General features: G+C 44.7%; 1 protein-coding gene across 5 annotated transcripts in view; it reads left to right on the top strand.

Moving 5' to 3' along the window:
- The window catches only part of SLC1A2 (solute carrier family 1 member 2), a 140851-nt gene that overhangs the window by 76765 nt on the left and 44877 nt on the right, over positions 1 to 19209 (top strand). For 4 of the 5 annotated variants that reach the window (XM_036891762.2, XM_036891759.2, XM_057507559.1 and 1 more), the window contains exons 2-5: positions 8571 to 8707; positions 10580 to 10732; positions 12571 to 12821; positions 17563 to 17731. In XM_036891762.2, coding sequence (XP_036747657.1) covers positions 8571 to 8707; positions 10580 to 10732; positions 12571 to 12821; positions 17563 to 17731 — 710 coding nt within the window. Of the gene's footprint in view, positions 1 to 8569; positions 8708 to 9693; positions 10499 to 10579; positions 10733 to 12570; positions 12822 to 17562; positions 17732 to 19209 lie in introns of those variants that run through there. The other variant, XM_036891763.2, reaches the window with a different exon arrangement.

The raw sequence follows: 19209 nt of genomic DNA, 5'->3' as shown, positions 1-19209 counted from the left end.
CTGTCCTGTTCTTCCAAGTTCAGGACTACCTAGCTTCAGGACTCTCCTACCAGCTAGCTACCTGTGACCTTGGGAAAATAATTTAACCATTCAATTCCTCAGTTTCCCCTTCAGTAAAAGTTTCTAATAATACCATTTACCTCAAGAAGTTATTGTGAGAATTAAATGAGTTCCTATAAACACTTAGAAAAATGCTGGTACAAAGTAAGCTTTGCATAAATGTTACCTGCTATAATTATTGTCAGCATCATTGTTATGCTTATTATTACTAATTACCAGACATTTGAGTCCCTCAGAGGTGGGGCATCCTTCCTGGTGAAGAAAGGGAGTTGAAGGGAACCCTGGTGGTAATTTCCATCAGCATGTACCGGCTGGGTGACCCCTGTGGCTCTGGGGACCTGGGGGGAGGAGTCAGATAAGTGGATGCCGCTTCCCCAATGGTACCGCTGAGGCTGGGGACCAGGAGCATGCGCTGCCTAACGCCGGCAACACGGAGATGGCTTCCCAGAGCTCACTTTGCCCTTTCCCTCCCCTGGCAGCACGGTTCTCTGTTTCCCTCCTCCAGGTGCTAGGATTGGCTGTCTCATAGGTCACTAGTGCCTTGGTGGAGACGGATGCTTTAATGTGTCTGTCACACTGCAAATGCCCCTAGAAAGCATGTACCCAGAGAGCCCTGGACTCAAAGTCAGAGGACATCTCAGGTTTGATTCTGGCTGCTGTGAGCACTGGGGCCGCTGTTCCTGGGGCAGGGCAGCTGTGTCAAAGCCACCATCACGGAAGGGCCAGCCCTGCGAGATACAGGCTCATCTGCTCCTTCCTGCCACCTACTGATTTTCCTACTGCAGATGTTCCCCTCTTTTGCTCTCATTTCTCTTCTCCATGTTTCTGAGCTGTCAGAAAACCACTCCCTAGTGTCACACAGAACCTGTGAATAGAACATGGTTCTTACCTTGTCACCCATTCATTCATTCAATATTCAAAAACTGAGCATCTGCAGTACATCAGGAACCATGCCGGGTGTGGGGGAAACAGAGTCCAGAAAGACAAGGCTTTGCTCTCAAAGAGTTTATATTCTTGTGGGAAAACAGACAAGTAAACAGTGATGATAACTGTCCTGAGAGAGATCAGCACAGGCAAGCTGCAGGAGGAGCATCTAAAAAGCAAACTTGGAGTCAAGAAAGTCTTCCCAAGCAGAGTCATACTTGAACTGAATTTTGAAGAAGAAATAGAAATTAGTCTCAGAAGGCTGGGGTGGAGGGCAAGGTGGGGAGGACGTTTTAGCCAGCAGACATAGTTCATTTCAAGGCAAACTGAAACTGGGGCCAAGTTCCTTATAGTTCAAAATCCAGAAGGCCTGCTACATGAATCTTCCCCAGTTTATTGGAGTTGTGAGAAGTTTTCGAATGTGTTTTCCTGTTCTTTCCCTAACCAGAGGTGGGTAGCAATTATTTCAGATTCAACATTTCTCTGGGGACAGGGCTGGCCAGTGTGTTCCTGGGCCATGCATAATCTTTATTTTTAGAAAAAGTTCCCAGTTTGGGAAGATCAAACACCCCACCCTAGTCTATCACCCCAGCCTGGAGGTTTGCTGTTCTTGATGTCTTATTTCTGTTTTGGATGGTGAACCTTTCTGGAAATGGGCAAGTCTGTTGAGTCAAGGCTGGCTTTAAGTCTGTACCCTAGGGAGGATTTCACAAAATTCCAGAGATTTTATACTTAAAGCTGTACTCCTGATATTTTTTGAGTGGTAGCTGGTCATTCCACAGTGTGAAATTTTATAGAGTGGGAACTTCCCAGGCCCCCACCCACTCTGGCCCTTCTGGGAGTTTCTTTTTGTAAAAAGCACAAGTATTATTTTTGCCAAAATCATTTACTAAAACTCAACTGTAAGTAAACTGTCTTAGTGGTCATTTTGTACCATTTTAGGCATTTAGGTCAAAGAAAGTAAGCTAAAATTGAGTATGAATTATAGGTTGAATACCTTGTTGGCACTTTCATAAGTGTTATCTCACTGAAGCTCTATAATGACCCAGGGGGTTGGGAGGTTAAATGCCTTCTCTCAGCCTCAGCTGGAAAGGAGAGATTTTAGCCAAGAATCTGATGACCATGTAATTGCATTTCACCAAGTTGCCTTTTGACACTTCTAATTAGTGGCTGGGGTTTTAACTTCTGTTTCTAGGCAAAAATGAATGCTATTTTTCTTCATCCCTTCAGAATTCCAACTGTATGACTTCTTCCTTGCCTCTGTGGGAGGACACCTCACACCCAAAGGTCCTACCTGGCTCTGTATTTGCCATTCATGCCATTAGCCAATTTGGGCCTGTTGGCTGGGGAGGTGATATGCGGGCCGCCTCTGTGATCCACAGGAGTTGACTGTGAATAGTCTAGGTCATCTCTCAATGATTTAGCAATGAATTTGGCAGTTGGTCACTCTGCCAGTTCATCTGTTTGACTCAGTTCTTGTGGCATTGACCTGCTCACCTTAAAACCTAGACTGAGAGTTGTCAGTCTAGTTGGGGAGTTAAGAAGATGCCTATATCCAAATTGTGTACCAAATTTGAACCCTAACTTGGCTTAGGTAGCACTAGAAAAACATGCTTTTGTAGCAGAGATAGGAAAGATAAAAAATGGAGGGACAGACATAAAGGAATGATTACTGTTGTTATTGTTGGTTTGTCTTTGTCTCTAAGTCACCCATCTGCCTTTCCCTGTGGCAGTTGTGACACACAGGTTGGCCTCGCCCCTCGTGGTTGGTGACATGATTCACTTCTCGGTAAATGCTAAACTTATTCAGTCCTGGGTACTTAGAATGGAGGCTACTGAGGTCTCTTAATATCCTCCCCCTGGAGAATCAGAGAATCACAGAATTTTAGAATGTTAAATAACTTCTAATCCAACCCTTTTATTTTAAAGATTCAGATCCTTGGCACTGTAAAAAATAAAAATCAGCCAAAAATGACACTTAAGCCCCATTGTATTTTACATTAAGAGCATGTTTGGCCATTCCGTAGTACTTCATCTTTCTTTCTGTTGAGTATGGTTAAGGAATTTTATATCCTTTTCATCCCTGTAATATTTCTGACACACCCAGTTAGCAGCAGCCCTGGAATGAGAACATAGACCTCCTGACTCCCAGTCTCATTTTATCCATGAGGTCCAATCCATCCTGATTTGGGAAAATTGTAAACTGTGCTCTTTAGCCAGGCTCTTGGATGTTCAGGAAGAAGCTATAGAAAAGATGAGTCACTTATGAAGTCTGAAGTAGTTCACGGGCAGAGCCTTTCTAGAAAGTATTTTTGTGATCTAAGAAATGGACACAGTGCCCAAAAATGAACAGAAGAAGGGACTGAAGGAGATATGGAGGTTGTGAACCTCTAGGTTTCGTTCACAGGATCTCTGAAGACACAGAGGCTGTTAGGGAGAAATTCTTGGTCAATGAACATCCTTGACCACATGGCCAAGCCAGTCTTGCAGGATCTAGCAAGGGTGGAAGGACTGGGTGTTGTAAATGCCCAGCTGTCTTAGAGTTCCAGTCCCTTTCAGAGCAAAGGGTGGTGTTCTTAAGTGAGCCGGGGAAATTCCAGATGTGGGCCGTCGCGGCTGTTATCACCACTTCGTGGTGCTCAGCCCTCCGAGCTGCCACCACTGGTATTTCCAGCATTCTTTTCCAAACACACCAGCCACCTCAGGGGAAAGTCCCCTCAGCAAACATTATTTTTGTATTTGAGGGTCTGACCTAGTTTCTCTTATTAGGGCAATTTCTGGACCTTGTGTCCCCAGGTCCTTGGACTGTCAGCAGAAGGCTGCACGGGTAATGCTTGTTGCAAACCTCACATTCTCTAGGCAGAAACACACCAGTTGCTTTTAGGTTCCCTGGAGAATGTTCTGTTGCCACCTCATTGAACCCGTGAAAGAGGAAAAAAGAACTGGGTGCCAGGTAAGATGACACTAAAGTGTGCAGGCAGGAAATCTGAATCCAACACCAGCCACATCTAATGAGCCTATTATTAGAGGCTCTTGGCAGAGCGAGGAAGATCAAATGCTAATGAAAAGCAGGTTCTGAGAACAGTTTAAAACTTAGCTGCAGCCCCATTACATGTTCCCTTTTGAGTCACAGAGGAGGTTTTCACAATAAAACGGATCTTACCTTTTTAACAAGACTTGCGGATTTGCGTGAAAAAGAACAGGGCAACAACCTCAAAATTAATAGCGTTTTAAATAGCTCAGTGGAGAAGTTAAGGCTGGAGGAAATGATGGGCTCATTGTTAAAGTTTTAAATGATCCAAACAGCTGTTTTGCCATAGGGCCTCACTTTGGTGGGCAACGGAGAGAGATCTGGCAGAGGTGGCTGACAGAAACTTCCAATTATTAAGGAATTGCTAAATCCTCCATCAAGAAGGCACTCTAGTAGAAGTAGAGGTGGTCAACAGTGTGGAAGGGCACCAGGCTTGATGGATTTGGTATTACCATGCCATGCCTGGGCTTTCAAATTCCTTACTGCTGAGTTCCATCTGCACAGCCACAGGTTGTAGGAAGGGGGTATTAACAAGGGGAGAAGTGTGCACACTTGAAATCACTTACTGTGATTGTCCAGGGGACTTGCCCAGACCAGGTCTTGCCCTTTCTGTTCATTACCAGGGAAGCGAATCTACAAGCTGTTGTGACCTCAGGCCTTCCTCCTGTGTCCGGCTCAACTCTCCCTGGTATCTGTTTCTCTTGCTGGGAACTAGGGCAGTCGTTGAAATGCTGTCATATTCGTGGTGGGAACAGGGCAGAGCATAACTGACTTGACATTCATTCTAATCAGTGCTTGTGATAAAACCCAACAAGTGTACACCAGGAGTTGCATCGGGTGGGAGCTTCAGGCTCTAGTTTGCACATACAGATTTCCAAACTGTGAAACTGTGTCTCCTCCATTTATTGCTAAGCTCTAGACAAATTGCACAGTTAATTTAGGAGACCCCTTGTTTCCTCCAGGTTTCTGTTCAAGTGACCCCTTATCACAGAAGCCTTCCCTGCCACCTGAGGCAAAATAGCACACCTCCTTCCCACATGTCACCTTCCTCTTAGTGATATATTCTTCCTCTGTGAGATATATTTGTCTCTTTATTTGTTCTCCACGCTATGATGTTCATTCCATGTGAACAAGGGCTTTGTCTGTTTTCTTTACAGTGGCATCTTCAGCACCTAGAATAGTGTGGGGCCTCTAATATGTGCCCAGTAGAAATTTGTAGAATAAAAACAAAGATGATATGAGCCTTGCTGAGGTAGAGCGCTGCCAGTCTGTCCACAGAAGGGCCTCATTCCCAGGAGAAAGCAAGGTGCCCTTTGTAGCTCCTTTCTAATTCTTAAGTTTTCTTTGAGCAAACATTTACAAAGCATGTGGCACCAGGTATTAAGGACCCCAGTCTGCTCTCCCAGAGTTTATAGATTGACGGAGGATGGAAACATGTAAATTAATTCCATTCTGTAAGATACAACTCTAGAATCAGCCCCATCTGGGAGACTTTTTTGAACACCCTTCTTCCTCAAAGCTAGGCTGGGTGCCACTCTCACCATTTCCCTCCCTCCTGTGCAGAGCTTTCTCATGGCCCATATGGAAAACAGACAGATACTGTGCGACATGCTTCCTGTTTCCCCTAAAGAGCTCCTTAAGAACAAGAATTACACCTTGATTACCACTGAGTGTAGTGTCTGACATGTGGAGCACTCAATAAATACAAGTTATCCTTGTTGTTGCCTCTGTTACTATGCACATCCAGTAACCTGCGTTTATATAGCTGTGTATGTGTCTAATCTCATTTAAAAAACCGTGTCTGTTATTCTGAAGATATATAAGGCTTAGAAGCAGCCTCATGTATAATTATACAATATTATAGATGCTGTGTTCTATAATATTACCCATTTCAGGCCTTCTCTGTGTTCTGGTGATGCAGAGATCAATCAGACCAGTATAGAATCTTTATGAAGAGTTCTTAGGGGACCCCCTGTGTCCCCAGATACAAGATGTCCCCTCATATACTTTAAAAATTATTTTCTATATGCAGATGTCTGGAACACCTATGAGCCTGAAACATTTGTTTAATTCTAAGAGGGCTGGAGAAGTCACAGGAATTCTCTCAATAAATACATGTGGGTTCATGTGTTCTGATGCTGCCTCTTTGATGTGGCTGTTTTGATTCAGGGCTTCAGAGACATTCTGTCATGACCTAAAAAGCAGACCATTAAACATGCAGCAATATTTTTGCAACTAAGAAGCATATGCAACAGGCCTCCAACCACATTACCAGGTTGGGTGTGTATGTTAACCTAATATTTGTGGGTTTTCACTTTGGCATGACTGTTTTGATGCACAATACTGTCATTACATCAAGGATCTTGGCAGAATGTTTGGTTTAAATACTTTTTAGTCTCACTTAAACACCAATCATGTGTCCAATTCTAACTGCTGTGGTAGGAGGGATTTAAATGAAGCAGAAGGCAGGGGATTACAGTTTCAAGGGGATCACAGAGTAAGGCCAAGGGATGGCTAATGAATATATTCACCATTTCAGGATACCTAGACCTCCATTCTTTTCTTTTTTGGCCATTTCCTGCTTTAGAGCTTCAGGTTACTGACTGGAGAAATGTTTAAAATTATAAAAAGGTCCCAATGTGAAAATAAAAATATGACCTATCTATGTTAAAAAGATTGTTTGGACCATTTCCCCTGCCATGTTGTAAAAAGAATTTTTCTGTCTGCCTCACTTGGTGTTGGGAGAAAGTGGCATTTGTTGCTCACTGACCTGAAAGGCCCTTGTCTTCTTGCTGTGAGGGGTCATACCCTATGCTCCTTTTCAGACAGTATGAATGACCATTACTAAGCACAAATGTCAAATAGTTGGTGGTTGCCCCAAAACTAACTAGATGAGTAGAAAATTAGACCATTCAGGTAAGACTAAGAAACTTACATTTTGACAGATTTGACATTTTTAATAAAAAAATATTTAAAATATTTTTAATATTTTCATTTGGGTATTCCACCAGACCATGCAATGTTACTGCCAGTTTTAAAACATTTTAGTAACAAGTATATTAGGCAGCCTGTTATGAAAAAGTAAAGAGCTGTGTTTGGGCCCCTGGTTTTAAATCTGAGACTCTGGAAGCTAAGCTTGGTGTCTGTTGGAATGCTGGAGCAGGTGGTGGGGGTGGGGGGACCCTTGAGATAAATGTTATCCTTGTCTTGAACATGACAAGTGTCGTGTGTCTCCGTGTTCTCTGGGGAAAGGAACCAGGTGCCATGTCAGGCCTCTAGTGTACATTACACTGTTTAATTTCTGCAAGGTAGGTATCAAGCCCTTCTTACTACACACCAGGTGTTAAGTGATGGAGTCATAATTTGAATCCCAGGTTCTCTGGGTCCAAAACCAACTCTATTTCTATGATAACCAGTGATTCCAAACCTCTGATTTGCAGATTGGTGTTGGTCCAGAGGAAGGTTTCTCCAGGCTGTGGAGAGACTATCTGGGTAAGGCTAACACCCCCCTATCTTGGAAGGCAATGTTATTTATTTAGAGACTGTGACCTGATTTTCTAGGTATTAAAAATCAAATACCTAGATTTTTTTTCCAAATCATATAGTGGTGATTGTAAATGGCAGCTAACAAAAAGGTGTCCTAAGTTATCAAAGTAAAAAATTGGCTTCCCTATGTAAATCCCCAAGCTTAAACTTGGAATCTTTTTGGCCTGGGAAATGACAAAGCTGTAAAAAGAGGTAGTGTTCTCATTGCCCCGTCAAGGGTCTCATTGGCACACTGAGCACGGCTTGGGTTCACGTGAGGTTTATCTGGGAAAGGGCTGGGCTGCATCCGTGGAGGGAGGCGATCGCAGGATTGTGAAAGCCATACTGCTTTGACGCTGAGTACATGACCCGGGCAGCTCAAGAGTCCTGATAATGCAAGTGAGCTTTAAAAACCACAATGGATTGATGTTTTAAAAACTAGACAAGCCATCTTTTCCAAAAGAGAGGTAAAACTTGGACTACGAGCATGTACTGCTTTTCAGTGACCAGGATGGGGAAGGCTGGAGCTCACAGACATTTTAATTTAGCATGATGTAGGCCACGACTCTTCTGACCGTAGATTATTCAAAAGTCACCTTTTTGCTGTTGACAGAAGAATACAAGAGCTCGGGTGTTAGAGCCAGGCATATCTGGGTTTGGCTCTCCCTTTCTTTCTTCCTTGTGACCCTGAGCAAGTTACCTTCTATAAAATGGGCAGGGACACTGGCTGAGATAACAGATGTGTAACTTGGAAGAACCTCACCACTGCCTGTGGTGCACTGTTCTTTACGGTGGTGATGCAAGATAACGGGGCAAATAGCCCCTGGCCTGCTGGTGGTCCATGTGTCCTTAGGTCCTGCTTAGTGGTGAGCTGGGCTAAGGGTACCCTGAGGTGCTCTGGTCTTTATTTTCCTTCCTAGGGTCCCAGTTTCCCAACCGTGCCTGTTTTGCCTCTGACTGCTTGAGCCCCTCAAATTGTACAGGGGAGTCACCCAGCAGGCTCTAAACTCTGCCTTCATTTCTGTTTTAGTGCCAACATGCCCAAGCAGGTGGAAGTGCGGATGCACGACAGCCACCTCAGCTCCGAGGAGCCGAAGCCACGGCATCTGGGGCTGCGCCTGTGTGATAAGCTGGGGAAGAACCTGCTGCTCACGCTGACCGTGTTTGGTAGGTGACCAGCACTGCCCCACCCGGACCCCTTCTCTGGGTCCCTCCTGGCTCTGCGGGGAAGCCAGTTTGGCCAGCCAGCCCTCCCACTGGCAAGAAAGCCCACGCTCTGCCCTCAGGCCTCCGCTGCCCAGGCATGCTGCCTCAGTGGTATAGTTTTTGCTCTCCCTGCCCTAGCCATTTGTTTTCTTCATTGGGATTTTGCTGGTTCTCAAATTTCCATGTGCCTGTGGATTTCTCATGAGTGTGTTAGCATGCAGATTCCCAGGCCCTACTCTCAGAGACTTAGCTTTGGGCCAGCTGGAATGAGGCTCTTTAATTTGCATCTTACCAACCCTTTCTGGTGATTCCCAAGCAGATGGTCTGTGAACCACATTTAGAGAAATACTTGCATCAAGAGAAAGGCAACAGTTGCTGAAAACCCCACGAAGAGGCTCCCAAGGTCTGACCTTCCCTAAGCACCTCATTAGCTCAGGTTGCTTTAGCACATTAGCTGATGAGGTCAGGGTGGCCAAGGCTTGTCCCAAAGCCTTGATCTGCTCCAGCTCCACCTGGAAAGTCTTACTCCCTTGCTTCAAGCCACAGCCAGGCGATGGTTGCCCTTTTGTGTGACTGTTAATACAACCTTGGTCTTAGGCTTCCACCCAGGGTTTAATGAAAATGGGGCAAATTGTAGAACACCCACATTCCTTGGTGCATGACAACCACACCATTCCTTTCTTGGTCACTCCCAGTCCTTCAGCTGTCACTTAGGCTACACACAAAATCTACCCACCCTCTGCCCCCAGCCCCACCCACTGCTACCCCCACACCCTCCATTCCATAGCTGCTTCTTCCAGTCAGTCCTCTTGGATGTCAGGGGACCAGGGTCAGAGCGGGGGGCTTACCATAGCTCAGTTCTCTAGCTCACTTAATGAAAGACAGCACAGGTGTGGTGGGGTTTCCCAAGGGTCACCCTCCATGTAAGCAAACTTCTTTCATCATAGGTCTTGAAGAGGTATGTTTTCACCTGTTGTAGGAAGTAAAACAGATCGGGCTTTAGGCCACATTACTCCACTCGCCTCCCTGGAGCCGACACCACAACCCATGTACCCAAGAGCCCACTCCCCTCTTACAGCCAGTGGTGCTGTGACCTGATTTGTGGTTTCTGCGAGGATTGTTTATGTTGGCCCCTGTTTGGAGAGATACGGAGTTTGTCTTGCGGAATCCCCGAGCATGCAAAGTGAAAGGCTCCTGCCAGCATCTCTGCTCAAATTGTTTCCTCCCAAAGGGTATATTTTTTAGAGACCCTCCTTGATGTCCTGTAAGATCAGCAAGTCTAATACATATCAAAGATGACATGGAGGTCAAGGACAAAACTTCCTGAGAGTGAGCCATGGGGAGATTATCAGAAGCTAAAGAAGATAGAAGAAAAACGGAAGCTCATACCAGCTCGATCATCAAATGTTCCCTTTATCTGGTAATCAGTTGAAAAGAGAGTAAATACTATAAACACCAGGCCAGTGGCTAGGCCTGGGCTGGAAGGAGAAACAATCTGGCTCTTTGGCTTATTTCTATGGATCTTCTCTGACTCTACAAATGGGCGATACCCTCAAATACGCAGGAGTCAAGTTACCATGTCATACTTGCTGTAAAGCCTGATAAGGCTCCCCTTGATTCTCCCAGTAGTGCCTTTTAGGAGTTGGAAGTACAAAATATTTTCTCACAAGTAATTAAAACCAACTTCACTTATATCTTGGTAATTGTGTTGCATGTTATTCATCTTCTGATAATGGAGAAGTATGAAAAAAGGTCAACATCACTGAAATAAGTCTTAAGCTATGTGTTTGACCAGGGCAAAAAATAAATTCAGATTTCTCCCCTTCCTTATAGGCGTTATCCTGGGGGCAGTATGTGGAGGGCTTCTTCGCTTGGCATCTCCTATCCACCCTGATGTGGTTATGTTAATAGCCTTCCCAGGGGATATACTCATGAGGATGCTAAAAATGCTCATTCTTCCTCTAATCATCTCCAGTTTAATCACAGGTAAGACCTCCTCTCTGGTGTCTGGTCTAAGGGAGTCATACTCCTGCTCTGGCTTTTGGATTAACAATAGAATCTCAATTTGGTTGAATGAAAGAGTGTGATTGTATCATTTCACTTCAGAGCCTTCCTTTTCCCATCTCTAAAATGGGGATGATCAACCCTAAAAAAAGTTTGCCATCTATTGTTTAGTCCATCTGTCTGTCTAGCAACATAAGATGAAAATGAAATAGCTGTGTGTTAAGTGATGCTATCTGTGGTGATGTTCATTTTTGATACATGCTTTTCTCATTTTCTAAATTGTATTTTGTTCAGAAACTGATAAATAAAGGTAATAAATAGAAAAGAAAATGTCCCTCTTTATTATTGGGTGTGGAGGGAAGTGGGTATTGAAAATAAATTGAAAAACTAGATATGAAACTCTTTGAGTTTTTCAGAAAAAAGGTACCCTTCAAAAACATTTTCTTGTTTTTGCTTGAAAGAATTGTTTTATTTGAAAGAATTTGTTTTTCCCTTAATGGGCTTATACTGGTACTTTTCTCCTTAACAAATAATATTGCTTGAACAGCGATGTTTAGTATATTTTAGACTAAGCTCTGAGTTAAGGTGAGAAGCTGGGCTTTGGTTTATATTGAATGCCAATAAGCAGGGTCACTTTGAGGATGGTGTTCCTCTGGACTGTCCACGTCAGGAAGGAGGTGAGGCTCTGGTGACTCCTAGAGATTCAGATGCTAGACCACATTATTCCACAGTCTTGTACCTGGTGGACCACTAAGCCTAGTGAGGAGAGGGGCTGGGACTTGGTGTCAGGAAGGTCTCCTTCAGTCCTAGGTTGAGTGAAAGTGTGCTTTCACCTTAAAATGCTCCTTTCAAACCAGAGAAAATGTTCTCCATGCTGGTCTAACATATTGCACATTGGTCAACTTGATAAGGAAACCTAGCTTCTGCTGACTGGAATCAGACTTCAGGTTGTAAGAAGTAGGTCATATATAGGTCAGTCAAATTCAGAAAAGATAGCATCAGTGACATCCTCCCTACAGCAAAAAGAGGCTGATCCCCAGAAAGGAAGGCAAGCTCTCTGTTTAGTAAAAGCAGGAAATGAAACCAGGAAGTAGAAAAACTGAAGAAACAACTGGGAAAAAACCCAATGAAGGCTGGAGTTTTTGTGACTTGCTTGGAATTTCCTCTAACAATTACAGAACCTCAAGCGGTGTAGATGAAGCACCCACCTTTGCCTTCTCTGATCTCTGTGCTCCCAAATCCCTACATGAGGTGGGGAAATGTGTGCTCCATCATGCTTCACTTTGGAGGAATGAGAGGACTGTGAGACATCTCTCTGCTAGGCTTTCGATTTTAATGGCCAGTAATGCATTTGAAAAGTGTTTTGAATAAATAGGACTTTTTTACATACCAAATTTAAATTTTCTCTACTGAGAATATTAAAAAATAATAACAATAATAAGTAAAATCTAGCATGTATTAGCACTGCCATTCCATTAAGAATGGATATCTTAACACCAAATAAATGGGAAGGATACAATCTCAGAATTAAAAATTGACTATATTCTACTTTAATTCACTATAAAAGACTAACAAGAGCAGTCACCGACCAGATTATTAACTCTGAACTAGAGATTGCCAATTTCCCCCAGTTCTCTAGGCTCTTAGAAACATCCTTTAAAAACAGCATTGTAACTGTAGGATAGACCAAATATTCAGTAGAAGGAGGTTAAATTAACCATTAGTTCTTCTGAGTGATATGAAGCCAAGTTGTAAGTATGCAGAGATGGGTAATTAACAGAAACATAGAGTTAATTCTTCTGGATTTCTTTTCAATCCAGGGTTGTCAGGCCTGGATGCTAAAGCCAGTGGGCGCTTAGGCACCAGGGCCATGGTGTATTACATGTCCACGACCATCATTGCCGCCGTGCTGGGGGTCATCCTGGTCTTGGCTATCCACCCAGGGAACCCCAAACTCAAGAAGCAGCTGGGGCCTGGGAAGAAGAATGATGAAGTGTCCAGCCTGGATGCCTTCCTGGACCTTGTTCGAAATCTCTTCCCTGAAAACCTTGTCCAAGCCTGTTTTCAACAGGTAACCCCAAATTCTGATGTTCTCACCTCTCCAGCTTTGTAAATTATCAAGATAACTGAGAGACTGTTTCAACAAACCAGCTCTGGGAAACAATTTTCTCACTACTGAATTATCTCCATTCTTGGGTTTTGTGTGAGGTGATTTGGGGCAGAATTTTGGGATTGAAGTCATGTTGTTGTTTATTTGAACCTTCCTTTTATCCAGCCCTCTCAGTATCTCTTTGCTCTGGGACCCTTCTCCTTTTTTGATGTTAGCTCTTCCTTGCTCTTTGATTCCTGTCTCTGCATCACCCAGGGGCACAGTTTTTTTCACCCTCACCCATGCCCCTTGAGAACCCAGTGATTCTCAATCTTGGCAGCATAGCAAAACCACATGTTGTATGTTTAAAAAATACATATGCCCTACAGAATCAGAATCTCCAGTGTGGGTCCAGTAATTGGGTATTTTCACATTATGGAAGTAATGCACAAGGATTATAAAAAGTTTAAATAGTATAGATGCACGTAAAGTAAAAGTCAAGTCCCATTTCTCTTCCCTAGAGCTACTTGTGTTGAGAATTTTGTTTCCTTCCATATTCATATTAGGTATGCATGCATAATCTTTAAAAATTCAACCCAAGTGATACTGCATTACACATACTGTGTTTTGTATCTTGCTTTTTCACTGAAAAGTTTTAAGGTACCCTCCTCTTTCTCTCTTTTTTTTTTCATAATTGCAGAATATTTCTAAAGGATAGATTCTTAGAAGTTAAAATGTTCTGCCAAAGGGTTTTATATTTTCAGTTTGCTGGGAGTTAGAAAAATGGCCCTACAAAAGTTTGTAACAATGTGTATTCTTATCAATTGCTTACAGGCATATCTACTTTTTAAAACTTGTGATTTTTAAAAACAGATCATTCTGCTGGGTAGAACCAATCAGATAGCTGCCTAGGCCCCACTTCCCAGCCTGCTGTCTAGCCTGAGGCCAGTTTAGGTTATAATACACCTCAGTTCCCATTAGTCCAGTTGGAAATAAATTAGAAGCAAGGAAGCTCCTTCAGCCATTTCCAGGGACTCACAGAAGAATAAACTTAGGTTGCATAGTGGAAAAGTCTGTATTCCCAGCAGCCCCCCAAATGCAGTTGCCAACCACTGCTGAGCCCAGATCACTCTGCGCTGGATGTGTTCTCTGATTTTCAAGGCCACTCCTGACACGTGTAGCATGGAGCTGCACAAGAGGAAACCATCCCAGCAGGGGAAGTTGGGTGGGGAGTGCACAGAAACAGTCTGGGGAGGGCTTCTTACTGGCGCTCCCTCTGTAGCATGTGCTTGCCCCTCAGCCACCTGCTTAGAAAGATGAAACTGCTTGCTTTGGGGTGGGGCAATAGACGTAGTTGGGTGCCAAGTCTATTCTTAGCATTTTGGAAAGTGCTCTCTGAAACTCCAGCTGCTGGAAGCTGGGCTGGTAGAAGAATGGGGTGGGGGTAGCATGAGAGGGATGGTGGAGGGACAGAATTGGGTCTCTTACCTGTGCCTGGTCACAACCATGCTCCATGCAAGGAGACCCCTTCATCTCAGTCCGTAAGGCAGGACTGAGAGGCAAGCAGACACTTGGAGCTATTGTGCTGGTCTTGGGCTGAGTTTTGTGGTGTCAGCAATACTCACACTTGGAGACCTGTTTGGTTGATGAGGGCACTCTGTGACACTAGAATAGAGCCCTGAGCCACTGCCTGCCCCACCTTCCTCCCTGGGTCTACCCCTCCACTGGCAAAATTCACTAGAAAATGAGCCCTTAGTCCCTAAGCAAAGCCCAGGGTCACTGTCCCTTTGGGTTAGGACAATCAGAGGAAAAATTACGTAGAAACTTTTATTTACCTCATGGGGAAAGAGGTACAGATTTCTTAAACCAGACTTCAGGCAGCCCAGAGGAGAGGGATCTTAAACTAGGTGCAATCCCATGGGCTTAGAAGGGCCTTGACGGAGGCTCAAAGAAAGGAACTCCTGCAGGGTGACATCACATTACCAGAGAGGACGGGTGCTGGAGGGATGCCTTCTGTGCCCTGAGTACAGCTGGAAATGATTTTAAGTAGCCTTTCTCGGGTGGAGGGACCTTCCTGACCAGTAGAGATGTAAAGAGGGTGGTGCGAGTGAAGGCTGCCTTACGCAAGGTGACAGGACAGTGTCTTTGAGAGCAGTGAGGTTACTGCTTACTGCTTAGGGCTGACTCTGAACTAAGCTGAGGTTTCCGAGAGCAACAGGCTGCAGGTGTGGCCAGTTTAGGTTCAATCAAGCCCAGTGACAGGCACCTCATGAGGTCTTTCCTTCCTCAGGACTTGGTAATCTGTGTTTGCTCATTCATCTGCTACTTGTGAGTAGTTCCTGGGTGCTAGATTCTCTGCCGGGCACAGGATGCCACAGGGAATGAGACAGTGGGGGCTCCCTGCCCAGTAGAGCTTATTCACATTCAGTAGGTGGGGGGAAATAGACCAGAACAAACAAAAAGTCAGGTAAACATGCAAGATATTTAAAAATTAAGCAAGTGTCCTCAGATGGCTGGAGGCAGGATGATGGGTTGGGCAGGAACTGGGGGACATGTCTGAGATGAGACAATAAAGGACCAGAACGGGCCAGGCTGAGGAGAACTGGGACAAGAGCCTGCTAAGTAGAGGCACAGGCTTGCAGAGGTTGGAAATTTGCTGTGATCAGAGAACACAAGGGAGGCCTATCTGTGGAAAGTGGAGTGAGTGGAGATAGTAAATCCCAGCTCAGGCCCGATCTGGTAGGCCAGGGTCAGACTTAAGTTCTTATTCTAAGACAGTTTAAGGCAGAGAGATGACTAGTTTTCCAATTTTAGAAAATCATCTGGTACCTTTGGATACAGACAGAGCTCTGGGTAGCTACACTTATTTGGGGATTGCACATAGACAAGAAGAGACGTAGCAGGGTCAGTGACCGGTGTTTGCAGGTTTTAAGGTGAGAAACAATGGTGTTTGGACTCAGGTAGACTGGAGTTGGCACCCAGATGGGGTTGTCCAACCCAAACAGGCTTGAATGTGGTCTCACGTGAGAACCAGGTCTGTATTTCAGTATCCCTATCTCTTCACTTCCAACTTAAGCCACTGGCCTTTGCTATTTGGAAGCTGGATTCTGGAGTCAAACAACTCATTTTCAGTCCTGCTACAGTGCTAACCAGCTATTTTCCCTCAAGTTAGTTACTTAGGCCTGTGAGCCTTGAGACATAATAAATAATAGGTGTCAAACATGGAACACCTGGCCACCCACGTGATCCTGGAAGCCACCATTTGTTTAGGTCCATGACCATTACTCCTTTGAACTCAAGCCTTGGCTTCTTTAGCATTCCCAGGGCAGGTATGTAGTTGGCTTCTGCCCAACCCTCCTTTTTTCCTGGGAACACGACCCTGTTGCTCACAGAAGCTTCTCTTCTGATCACTCCTACATTCTCTCTTCATGCCAACATTGCCCAGACCATGGGGTCCATAAGCTCCCTGTTTCTCTCCTCTCAGCCTGGGCTTCCTCCCTCCCTGAAAAAGCATGCATGGCTAGGCTAGAACAGAGAGCACCCTGCATTCCCATCTCCCCCGTGTCAGATAGCTGGGCAGCTCAGCATTGCTTATGCATGGGCCCAGCTATGGTAGGATTCAATCCATATCATTTATCATGCGTCTCAGGTGTGCAAAGAACTCAGTGATGGTCAGGCTATCTGAGCTGAAGTTGCAGCTCTGCCAATAACTCTACAAAGTCTGACAAGTCACTTGACTTTTCCATGCTTCCTCTTCCATATCTATTCAGGCTTCAGCCATCTGTTGCCTACTGTGTACCAGTCTGACATTCTAGGACTCTGCCTGAGTTCTATTTCAGTACCCTCGGAGGTAGTGTTTCTCTGGGCTCTGATGTGAGTTTTCACAGCATTGTGTATGCAGTGCGCCTGGCACCTTTAAAATTAGGATGGCTGCCACAGGTGTTGAGGAATCGAGGAACAACATGAGAGGTTCTTGGGAGGACATTTTCACAGAGATGCTTGAGGAACATAGAGCAAGGGTTGGCATCACTGCTCAGGCAGAGTGGGTGTCTTCCCACCTTACATTTGCATCTGAAATGTCAGCCAATCTGCCCTGGCAGCTACTGGTGGCTGGCACATCTGGCGCCCAGATGGAAATTCCCAACAGAGCCCGGCTCTAGAAGGAGGCCAAATGATAGTCTGTGAAGACTCTTTCCAATAGGAACCAGGAAGGAAGGAGCAAAAAGCTGAATCATGAGGTGCTGATTTGACCCCTGCCAAGACCCTCACTCTCCTATTCTTGACCAGATCCTGGGCCCATCACAAGGGCCAGAAAGGTCATCCAACTGGATCTCACAATTATGGAGAGCACCTATGTTGGATGTGAGATATTATCTATGAGGTATAGGCCGCAATCATGGGAATGAAAGAAGTAGGTATCCATCCCCCAACTTGAAGCTTGTGTCCATTACTGGATTGCACTGTTTATGCCACATTACAAATGAATGTTATTAATCCTATAATTATCATGTGATGAGAACAGTGGTTTCCCACTGTGTTTGTGGCATAAACCATCACTTTGGTAAACACAAACAAAATATTCCCCTATTTTCATTACCTTGTTTTGGCATTTCTTAATTATTTTTAACATACTTGGAACTTTAAAATACATAAGTGGCAAGGATTTTGGTCAATGTCTATATTAAACCTCTTCTTTTTATGTCTTTTCCCCTCACTCCATTAGATTCAAACTGTAACGAAGAAAGTCCTGGTGGAACCTCAGTCAGACGAGGAGGGCAATGCCACCAATGTTGTCATGTCCCTGTTGAATGAGACTGTGACAGAGGCACCTGAGGAAATGAACGTGGTTATCAAGAAAGGCCTGGAGTTCAAGGACGGCATGAATGTCTTAGGTAGGCAACCCGGGGGAGCCGCCTTTGCCTCCTCACAATGGTTAGCCTTTCCTGCATCTCAGCCCCTTGGCATCCCTCACTTCCTTCTCAGGAAAGCAATCACTCTGCTGTCCTCTAGGTGGAGCAGGAGACTCTCTCTGGGGATTGACTGAGGGCCGCTGAGACTCACTAAGGAAGCTGAGAGATTAAGGAAGAGGGAGATGGGCAAGACTGTGAGGGGATATGGCAACTAGAGGTTGATTATGGGAAAAGAGAGGGGACTCACATTCACTGAGCACATTCCCTGACTTCCGTGCGGTGTTGGCAAGTCACGTTCTCTGGCTGTTTTTCATCAAGTACCACATCCAATTTTTTCATTTTTTTAAGCATTTTCCTTTTTGAGCTGCCTTGCGTGCCAGTGCTGTGTGAGACACAGAGGATGGCCCATCCTGACTCTTAGAGTCTGTAAACAAATGCTGTGCTATCAGGAGTGTAAAGTGTTGGCACTGGGGATTCTCTTGTTTAGCTTTCTGGGATTCCTGTGAGACCTTTCCCCTGTCCTGGAACCTTCTTAACATGCCATCCCAGGGGTTCTTTGGCTCTGCAGTTGGACAGATTGGGTCTAGACCCCATATGGACCATTCACTGGTTATCTGAGCATGGGCAGATTGCTCTGCTTCTCAAGCTTCATTTGTAAAGTGGGGATGGGATTGGCATTTCTCTTGTAGATCATTATGAGGATTAAAGGAGATTACACATGTAGAACACAACAGTGTATGCCATGTGCTTTATCATGTGAGTTATTCCTGTTATTATTGGTGGGTGGGAATCTGAGGAGCTCAATCAGAAAACCCCCCTCACAGAGGATAGAGACTCCTGTCATGTGAGTGTTTGCTCAGGTGCCTCCCTGTTTACCCCCTGGGTCCACTCCCACTATAATCCCAATCTACTATTAGAATAGTATCCCCTAAAGAGGAGAGAGAGGTATTTGGCCATCAGCTGGGAGAAATGGGGGATATGGGAGGAAGAAGTAGGTTCCATGTAGCAAGATTTCTAAGGATTTGTGTGAGAGCTGTTCTGCAAGGGATGAGCTCAGTGGTCCCCCCCCACTTTGCCATTAGGAGATCAAATGCACTTGTCTCTTTAGTAGGGCTGTCAGATAAAATACAAGATGTCAGGTAGATGTGGATTTCAGATAAACAACGCCAAATGTTTTAGTGTAAGTATGTCCCAAATATTTCATGGGACATACTTATACTAAAAATATTTACTAACTGTTTATCTGAAGTTCAAATTTTAACTGCTTGTATGTTTGTTTTAAATGTGATAACCTTACTTCTAACTCATCCTGAACAGCTGAGAGAAAGAGGTAGAGGGGGAGGATTGCCCTGCCACTGAAAAGGGGAAGCTTCAGTGAAGGACCTTTTCTGTTTGGCCTGGCAGGAAGCAGGTGGGTAAGTGAGAGGGAGGGAGGAGACAAGCTGACTGTGTTGGAAGGC

The sequence above is a fragment of the Manis pentadactyla genome, chromosome 9, assembly GCF_030020395.1.
Source record: "Manis pentadactyla isolate mManPen7 chromosome 9, mManPen7.hap1, whole genome shotgun sequence".
NCBI lineage: Eukaryota > Metazoa > Chordata > Mammalia > Pholidota > Manidae > Manis > Manis pentadactyla.
The sequence above is the reverse complement of the archived record's forward strand: the minus strand, read 5'-3'. Positions and strand labels throughout refer to the sequence as shown.